At 37.1% G+C, this 9,772-nt stretch overlaps 2 protein-coding genes across 4 annotated transcripts; both read right to left on the reverse strand.

Moving 5' to 3' along the window:
• Positions 1–1,837: 1,837 nt before the first annotated feature.
• On the reverse strand, positions 1,838–5,839 carry LOC127963582 (insulin-like growth factor I). Of its 2 annotated transcripts, none has more exons than XM_052563574.1 (4): positions 5,700–5,839; positions 3,996–4,143; positions 3,224–3,384; positions 1,838–2,537 (listed from the first exon to the last, which is right to left on the reverse strand). In XM_052563574.1, exons 1-4 carry the CDS (start codon positions 5,763–5,765, stop codon positions 2,319–2,321), a joined length of 594 nt encoding a protein of 197 aa, XP_052419534.1. In that variant the 5' UTR covers positions 5,766–5,839; the 3' UTR covers positions 1,838–2,318. The 2 variants fall into 2 exon arrangements, with proteins under 2 accessions (XP_052419534.1, XP_052419533.1); XM_052563573.1 differs by having other exon boundaries at positions 3,996–4,146; positions 5,700–5,817.
• A 53-nt stretch (positions 5,840–5,892) lies between these two features.
• si:dkeyp-110g5.4 (uncharacterized protein LOC561637 homolog) lies at positions 5,893–9,710 on the reverse strand. Of its 2 annotated transcripts, XM_052563569.1 has the most exons (4): positions 9,532–9,710; positions 8,471–9,092; positions 7,457–7,576; positions 5,893–7,325 (listed from the first exon to the last, which is right to left on the reverse strand). In XM_052563569.1, exons 2-4 carry the CDS (start codon positions 9,065–9,067, stop codon positions 6,984–6,986), a joined length of 1,059 nt encoding a protein of 352 aa, XP_052419529.1. In that variant the 5' UTR covers positions 9,068–9,092; positions 9,532–9,710; the 3' UTR covers positions 5,893–6,983. The 2 variants fall into 2 exon arrangements, with proteins under 2 accessions (XP_052419529.1, XP_052419530.1); XM_052563570.1 differs by having other exon boundaries at positions 8,471–9,710.
• Positions 9,711–9,772: the final 62 nt, after the last annotated feature.

Below are 9,772 nucleotides of genomic sequence, written 5' to 3' on the forward strand. Positions count from 1 at the left end.
TAAATATGTTTCTGATAGAAACGTTAGCAACTTAGAGCAACAAAAAAATGGACAATGTTACTTGGTCTTTGTTTTTTCAGAGCTAAAAGGGCATGTTTATCTTGACCACAGTGCCCAGGAGATTTGGTCCATCTCCAGAATGGGGGAGTGAGCTGTATTATCGGACTCTGACGCAGAAGGAAAAATTGAATATTGTGATGCCGACTGTGTTTCTTATCTTAGACCCAAGCAGCTGTAAGTTTGTCTCAGCATTATAAAACCATCTCCATCTCTCACATCTGAAAAAGAATGATGCTGAGACTGCAAAAAAATGGTCAAGGCCTGGGAAACACATTTGTTGAAATTCTACATTGTTGGTTACAAGTTTCAGTCTCTTCCTGTAATATCAAGAGTGACATTCACTGCAGTTCAAAAGGGGTCACTGAATGTGTTTGTTTGTTTATTTAAAGAAATGCATACTTTTATTCAGGAGTGCATTAAATTTAAAATATTTTTCTAATGTTACATTTCTAATTCAAGTAAATGCTGTTCTTTTAAACTTTTCATTCATCAAAGAATCCTGAAAGTAGCACAATTTCCCCCCCCAAAAATTGAACTATTTTCAACACTCCTAATGTTTGCTGGCCACCAAATGAGCATATTAGAACGATTTCTGAATCAGAATCAGATTGCACTGAAGACTGGAGTAACGATACTGAAAATTCAGCTTCGTATCACAGGAATAAATTACAATTTTAAATTGAAAAAAATGTTTAACAAAATTACTGTTAATGAATAGAAGTCTTCTTTAGAAAACTCAAAATCCCAAACTCAGAATCCCAAACTTTTCATCTGCAGTAATCACTGGTGATGATTTCACAATCACAATGATGCAAATGATGTCAGAGCCCTGACCTTTGGTATAAAACTTCATATATTAATAGAGACTGTATGCCAGCCAGTTTACCTTAATGAGCAGGTCATGTGTGTAAATCATGCTCTATGTGTGTGTGTGTGTGTGTGTGTGTGTGTGTGAATATGTGCTGTGTCTTGGAAGCTCAGATTTGTCACCTGTGAAACTCCAGATAAACTCTAGCATGTCTCTTATCACAGCTCAAGGACAGAGAGGGCCGAGAAAGAGCGTTTCATCTGGACAGACCTCTCACAGAATGATACATGACTGACTTTGAATACCTCTGCCATGTTACACTCATCACTGATTTTACATGAAGAATCTTATTTAACAAACGACACATGTTAATAGTCACTGACAGCAGTTCACAGAATTGTTTAATGACAGTGAACAGCTATTGTAATTAGTAATATACATGAGTAATATAGCTGACCCTCATAAAAGTTGATTTTAGTTTACACTTTTAAATGTGTAGATTGTTCTTAGACTTTTTGTTTTACTATACTATACAATTCTTTATTAAACATCTTTGAACTGTTTTTATTTTTTTGTCCTGTCCTTGTTCATCTTGCTTGTTTTTAACTCTTTCATCACTGCTGCTCTACTGCAATGTAAAAAATGCGGCCTGCAAAGCTAAAGACCTTTGTGAAGAACAACCAAGCCATAACACCAAACTTCACCAATGCATACCAAAAGAAACTTATGCCATGTTTAGATAGTGATAACACACCAAGGCTGTGGTGATATTATTTATTCCCCGTAAACAGACTAATGTTTTTGCCTTAGAGGTCACATATCTAATAATCCAAAAAGAATCTTGGAAACATGCAGCGTTCAGGAGTTCTCACTAGAATATCAGGAATCTGGCTTTATTAATCGTTTTAAATAGAGCTGTTCTGAGTATGTCAGAATATGAAGGGCATTAGAAAGAAAATTAACAGCATGGTAACCTCACAGTTTTCTTTTATTAATTCTATACAAATCTGCTTTAGACACATATTTTACAAGTACCAGAAAACTCTAATCTAACAAAACATAAATTAAACATTAAATATATTCACTAACATCACTAATCTTTCATAAAAGTCACATTTACATTCAAAAAGACTTACCTCAGCCCTCATCAAACACATTCAACTTTAACTTGCTTTGAACTCGTTTACCCACAGACAGAGCGAAGCTGAAAACAAAACTGAATGGAAAAATACAATTCATCTTGTATTCAGCATATGCTTAATGGAACTAGTACAGCCCGTGACAGTTCAGGTTCACCCTGCTCTTCACTATTTTATGGCATCTTAGGCATCCTGTCCTCTAGTTTCTCTTACATATTGCTCAGTTTATACATCTGCCAGGACAGAAGTGTCTTTTATTACTGAAGGAAGGTGATTCATAGGGTCCACACAGGTCAAAAAAAGAGCCAGGACTATCTGATGTGGGGGTGAAATGTTGGTCCTGATGTCATTCTCTCAGTGGAAGGTTGCTGTTGTGTAGAGGAGGGTTGGTTGGTTAGTGAAACTGAATTTCTGGAGTTCCACCGGTAAAGCGTCCGTTCTCTGAGTCTTTGAGAAGCAGCGTCCTCATCTCGGTCCATCTCCGCATGCTTCTGATATCGCTGCTGAAACACCAACCAAAACTGATCTTCCTGCAACAAACAGAAAACGACAGTGTGTATAATTTAAGCAATTTGCTGGGTTTCAAAGTTGCAAGGTTTTGTTCGCTGGAATTGGCAGCATTATTACTTGTGACTCATAAAACACAAAAGGGTTGTTTCTGAACAATATACTGAACCCTTTTTAACCAAACAAAAGTAAATAAAAAGCTATCAACTTCTGTATAACTCGCGCACAACATTCTTGTCAAGTCATATGTGAGGAATAAACTGGAATTTGTGTCATTATTCACTGCAAATCCTCACATCCATTCTAGATCATCTGTTCATGGTTGATTTATGAAAGATGTCTTTTCAAATTCAATTAAAATTTCAATTTCAATTAAAAACAGATGTTAACTGAAATAGAAATAGTGTACACATACATATGCATACATATAAGAATTTAAATGAAAATAAATGGTGGCAACATGGGGTTAACTATGTGAAATAAAATTAGTTTTAAGTACAAAAACTACTCAAACAAAAATACATGGTCTATAAAGGCTAAACAGAAACTAAAAAAGAACTCCTATTCACTGTGATTGAGTGACCAGTTTTACAGAAGAAAGTCAAATGGACTATTTTCATTTTTTGGGTGAACTTTTCCTCTATGCTTTACAAAGGCAAATCAGGTGAACGGGATTTGTGTGTGTGTGTCTGTGGAGTTGAAGTCTTACTGGAGTCTGTTGCAGAGATGCAGGAACGTCACGCTGCAGTCTTTTGGGTTTGGCACAATACGACTCCAAATGCTGGAGGTCACAGCCACGCACACAACACTGCTCTACGATCCCTTTCCCACGAGAGCGGGGACCGCCACTACGGACTGCTCCAGGTTTGCCTAACCACCAACACACACAAAGCAAACTGCTTTTAAATGCCTGTGCCCGTTACATTCATGTGAATTAGCTGCAACTCTCAAACTGCCAATATGGGGTCATGCAAAATGTGCCATAATGTTCCTTTTAAGAAAAGGAGTGAGAGAAAATGTGAGCGAAAAGTGTCAAGGCGGCCTTGGATACGGAACAGGGTGAAAAGGCCTCAGTTAGCAGAAATAAAAATGTTGATATCAACAACCGCAAATCAAGAGTACATGTTGGTGTGGTGAATTATATTGTCATTTATTAAATGTAACTTCATACCACCTACAACAGCAGTCGGTTACTGTTTGCTATTGGTTGGTTGATCTGCATCAACACTATAATGATAACAGCTTGACTTGATAACACTGTCTTTATCTTTAGGGCAAGGCCACTTTTAATACACTGATATTAAGTGTTATGAATATGATATGGTGTTATGAGTGAGCTTAATGATTGAGACATGCAAGTCACTGTGTCCCCACCAAATGGTACATGATAAGTAACTATGTCAGGGTTTGTCCCACTTTCAGCACATGCATCTTTGAAAATACAGGACTTAAGAAGCATAAGATGATGTTAGTCATCTCACCTCTGTAAAAGCCACGGTCTCCACACACAAACTCCAGGTCAGCAACTAGTTCTCGCCCACAGCGTGCTTTGGCAGCCTCGCCGGCATCTGGCAGGGTCAGGACACAGTACAGGGAACAGAGGACACACACACTTCGCCAGCTGGGCACCTGCTTCACCAGAAACAAACACTCTCAGCCACCTGCATCTTATCAGACAGATACTCTTCTTTTTGTCAAAGCAATGGATACAATTCTTGATGGATGACGCACTGAATATTTTGTTTTGCAAACCTTACTGATTTGAAAGCATGTAAGAAAAGTCCAGATGTGAGATCCTTTAAATACTTCATTTCCATGTTGCCTTACACTTGAAAATAAAGGTTCCAGTGATTCTATGGAACCATTTATATTCCCCAAACAGTGCTTTTTCCTGTAGAACTTTTTAATAATCTAAAGGGCCTTTCTTCCACTAGAAATAACTTTTTGTGTAACTGATAGGTTCCACTGATGTTCAGGTTCTTCATCACTTCCAAAAACTAAAAGATTTTACTTCCTCTACAGTCCAAAATCTGGGTGTTATATTAGACAGCAACTTGTCTTTTGAAAACCATATTTCCCAAGTTACAAAAACCGTGTTCTTCATTAAAAACATTGCCAAGCTACGAAACATGCTACCTGTTTCTTATGCAGAAAACCTAGTTCATGCATTCATGACCCCTAGACTGGCCTATTGAAATGCACTTCTAGGTGGTTGACCTGCATCTTCAATAAACAAGCTAAAGGTAGTCCAAAATTCAGCAGACAGAGTCCTTACCAGGTCAAGAAAATAATCAAATTACCCCAATTTTACAGTCCCTGCACTGGCTACCTATTTATCAGTTACAAATTATTATTACTTACCTATAAGGCCCTAAATGTTTTAGCTCCTGCGTACCTAACTAGCCTTCTACCACGCCACAATCCATCACGCTCCCTAAGGTCTCAAAACGCTGGACTTTTGGTAGTTCCTAGGATAGCAAAGTCCTCTAAAGGAGGTAGAGCTTTTTCACATTTGGCAACCAAACTCTGGAATAGCAGTGACTGCATCATATAATAATTGCTGTTAATAGTGTTCTTCATTTAGTTGACTACGTCTTGTATTAATGTTTCTGAAAATTCATGTCATATGAGCATAAACTGAGTCACCACTTACAAGCTACTACTAAATATTGTAGAAATGTAATTTTGCTATAAAGTTTCTTTGCAATGATTGGTATCGTAAAAAAAAGAGATATACAAATAAACTTTAATTTAACTTATTCTAAGAGTGTACACAAAAAGCTGCCGACTCCTAAGATGACCTTTTGCAAAAGCTGTTATAACCTTTTGATATGATGTCATGGATTGGAGATCTATATTTTTCTACATCCCACATGACAAATTGACATCATAATAGCTCCCTGACATGCAAACCTGCATTGGAGGCAGTAATTGTTACTCATAAAAAGGTAATTTGACTCATCCATGGAAACTAGTTATTTAGCAAAAAAAAAAAAAAAAGTTTATTTTTTACTAACTTTTGAGTCTAAATAATCCAAAATTAGATAAAACAAAATTAGCATGAAGTGATCTTTGCTACCCTAATTCTACACCCAGATGACATGCAACATCTGTAATCATCCTTAGTTTCGAAGTCTGATCCCAGTTCAATACAATTTTCTATGGAAGTGCATGTGGAATCTTACCTTCAGGAATTCTTGAAGCATCTGAAGGTGTCTGGCATGACAGATAGACATTCCGTCTGATTGCATGTCTTTTTTTTCAAGGTATGGTCTCTCTAAAGAGCTACTGACGTTCTTACTCCAGTGTGCTCTTATAGGATGACCAGGAGGGGACGGACCAACATCACACACACACACAGACACATCCTACAACTCCTAATCACAAAGCTTGTCTTTTATTGGAGATGCATGAAACTACAAAAGAAATCAGATTAATAAACAACAATAAAACAAAAGTGACACCCTCATGTCTATCATTAAATGCTCAGAAAATTTTAAAGGGATGAATTTATCTGACAGATATTGTTCCTTTATTATGTGCAACTATATACAGCTTTGAATTGTCATCATTATCTTATATAACGTCAGTTTCAAGATTTTCTGCAGTATGACATTGAAATCCATCATAAGAGTGACGACAATGGAGAAAGAAATTATCATGAGTATCTCTCAGCGAGAAAGCAGTTAAGTGATTTTGGAGTGTGTAGGTTTCAGCTGAAATGATAAATGAAACTAAAGATAGATGTAGGAACGCACTTGCAAAGCTTACAGATAAAATATAGACAAAACGTTGTTAATAGTCAGACGTGTGAGTACATTATTAACTTGAGGTACGAGGCACAGCAGTTGGTTTATGAAATTAAATGACTAATGCTCAGTACGACATAAAACCTTTTATTTGAACTGAGAATGAATGTATAATAATTGAAATTCTAGAAGCTACAATTAAAAATTAAATACAAATTGATTTTGTGGTAACTGTCCAAAACCAAACAAATTAGTCACCGTATTTATTGCACAAACATTATGTTCATGAATATTTTTGGTCATAAATATTTTATTTAAATGACAGTATTTGTTCTTTTAAATAATAAACATTTGAATTATTTTTTTTTTTGTCATCATTTACTCGCCTTCAAGATGTCCCAATGCTTTATCAATTTATTTCTTGTCTGATGAACACAAAAGAAGATATTCTGAAGAATGTGGGTAACCACAGAATGGCTCGTATACTATGCAGGCCAACGTCAACCTGCAACTACCCACATTCTTCAAAATTATCTCTTGAGTTCAGCAGAAGATAAATTGACACAGATTTGAAAAACTGGCACAGAACTTGAGGCCGAGTAAATGATGACAAAATATAATTTTTTTGGGATAAACCCTTCCTATATGCTGTTCACATTAAATGATGCACTAGCAACTTGTATACCTCCTGAACTGACATCTTTGACGCAGTCTGATCCTCTAAATCTGATCCGTTGGCTTTGTGTTAAAGATGCTGAGCGCGGCTTCCTTCTGTCTCAGCCGAGCTCGTAGGTGGTTGATTCTCTCCTCCTGGGCCAACTGTTCAAAATCAAATGCAAGACAGCTCTCAGCCCTGGGGAGCAATGCACCCTCTAGACGCTCATTGTCATCCTCGTTCGTCTCTCTTTCTCCTCCTGCTGCTGCTGCTGCTTCAGGCTTTTCTGAGGCAATAGAAGACATGTGGATGATCTGAAGCTGCTGGAGGAGAGTTGGCTGGGAACTAGATGTCTCTTGATCCTCAGGAGGTTTGGGTGGGCTACTCAGTGACCTGGACTCATCTTCCTGTGAATTCAAAGGCAAAATTAATTAATAAATATGAGATCGCAAAGGTTTTGAAACAGCACTAATTACTTAATCACTGTCCTCTTCAAAACTTGTTTCACACAGAGTAAAGTAAAAGATTAAAGCTTGACCTTTTGACCCTCTTTGTATTTCCAGCATTGCACAGGCATTTTTTCAGAGACTTTGTGCAGAAGTGGTGAAATCTGTATGTTAATGTCAAGATCTCTGACTGGAGTCTGAACATCCTGTCTCTGTGGATTGGAAAGAGACGTAAAAAAGGAAAAATTCAATAAAAATCTGTATCACAACCTAAAGCAAACAATGCACAATATCTTACAAAATGTAAAGTGAATAACTAAAAATAGTTATTTTTTCTGAACATTTATCATTTAAAAATGATGTTACGCATGAATTTATCTGACAGATTAAGATCATTTATGTAGAGGCGTAAACAGCTTTGAATTGTCATCATGATCATATTTAGACCTGCTTTCAAGATTCTCTGCAACATGACACTAAAATAAATCTTAAGAGTGATGATAAGAGAAAGAAGTTATTATGAGTATCTCTACAGAAGACAATAGTGTCTTTGTTCATTCAATTCAGTTTAATAACAGTTTCTATGTTGCAAAGTTAGTGTCATTATCCAGCTTATTTCAGTTCAAATTTTGTTCTCATCTGACACTGTCAGTGCAGCTAAAAGGACAGTTAGCCCAAAAATAAAAATTCTGTGATCATTTACTCACCCTCAAGTTGTTCCAAACCTAAGTTTCTCTCTTCTGCCGAACCCAACGTTTATATTTTGAAGTGTTGGTAACCAAACAGTTGCAATAAGCTACTGACGTCCATAGTATAATATTATATTATATATATATACATATATATTTTTTTTGTTTGGTTACCAACATTCTCAAAAATATTAGTCTTTAGTGTTCAGCAAAGGGAGGGGGGCATACAGATTCATATCCATAAGGGTGAGTAACTTATGATAAAGAATTGCATTTTTGGGTGAACTATCTATTCTAAAATTTAAAAATGTGCAATTTAAATCCCAAATGAGAATCAAATCACATTTACACCTCCTGGCAATAATATATTTTCCAGCACAGACTGAAAACTATAATAAAAGATGGGAAGTGTCCTACCTTGCTCTGTTGTGGCCTGGGTGAAGTTTCCAGAAGCGGTTGGGCCTGACAGCTAAGTGTATTTCTTTGGTTCTGTTTACTAGGAGAAACAGGACACACACCTGAAGGTGCTGAGGGAGAGTTTTGGAATCTCACTCGCCTGCAATGTGACTTCCTCACTGAGAGGAAGATCTGGCCATTATACACAATAATAGCATTCTGCCGAACAGATTCCCTGATGCTGGGCAGAGAGGCAGCATCATTTTCCAACCCTGAAAATTTTATTTTAGGCTTATTGACTTTTAAAATAGTTCTTAAGACCTTATAGGCAGTGATGCTGGAACTCACAACAGGCAGTGAAAACTGGCCTGGAGTTATTTTGGAGACCAGTGGCCTCTGGATCAGTGGGACCGGTTCTCTGCTGTCCTTGCCCGCAGTCACTTCTTTTTCCCGGAGCTCAACCGGACAGATCCACGTCACTGTCTGTGGCTTCTGTTTCTCTGATCCATGCGGAAACAGAGCCCCACTGATCTTCCTGGCTGTGGAGCTGGACAGGGACTGCAGAGGCATGTTTTTGACACATGCTTCCTTGGGAATGTACACCACAATGTTTTCCATGCAAGACACTCAGAAGAGTTTGAACCTGTAGGATTGGTTGAATAAAGCCTTCATATTGTTGCAATCTGTTGTTTTATGTACGAGTATTTACTTATCATCTGTGTATTTTGTTTTCACTAAATACTTAACATGTGGAGGTCGCAAATGTAAACTAAACGTCTTAGCATATAAAATCAAGTTAAATACGAGTGCCTTTAACAGAAAACGGTAAAATGGTAACTAGCCAACATCCTTGTTATTTCAGTTTTTTACTAACGTAACGTTACTACTATTATGTAACGTAAACAAACAAAATTAGGAGAGATGACGCTGTATTAATGTATGGTATTTTGTCTGAAAAGATTGTTACGAGGTTGAACTTCCTGGATTTATCCTTAAACACGATCAACGACCTGACAAACGTACACGTTACAGGAAATAAATACCAAACCAAACTGAAAACAAATGTTGACATGTAACGTTACCTAAAACAGGTCACTTGACTTGGGGTATAAGCGGTTAAAATCGTGTTTTCACACCAAAGACCACAACTTTAATTCACGCGAATCTCTTCCGCAAAAATAAACCTGTTTCTTTTGAACATATGCAGCCAGATTCAACACTTTGCACTCGGCGAGGACTTCCGGGGTTTGTTGTCAAAATAAAAGTCATTGTTCTACGTCGTGTGCAATCCTAAGTAGACAGCAGACAGGAAATCAAAAAGTT

The sequence above is a fragment of the Carassius gibelio genome, chromosome B8 (assembly GCF_023724105.1).
Source record: "Carassius gibelio isolate Cgi1373 ecotype wild population from Czech Republic chromosome B8, carGib1.2-hapl.c, whole genome shotgun sequence".
Classification (NCBI taxonomy): Eukaryota; Metazoa; Chordata; class Actinopteri; order Cypriniformes; family Cyprinidae; genus Carassius; species Carassius gibelio.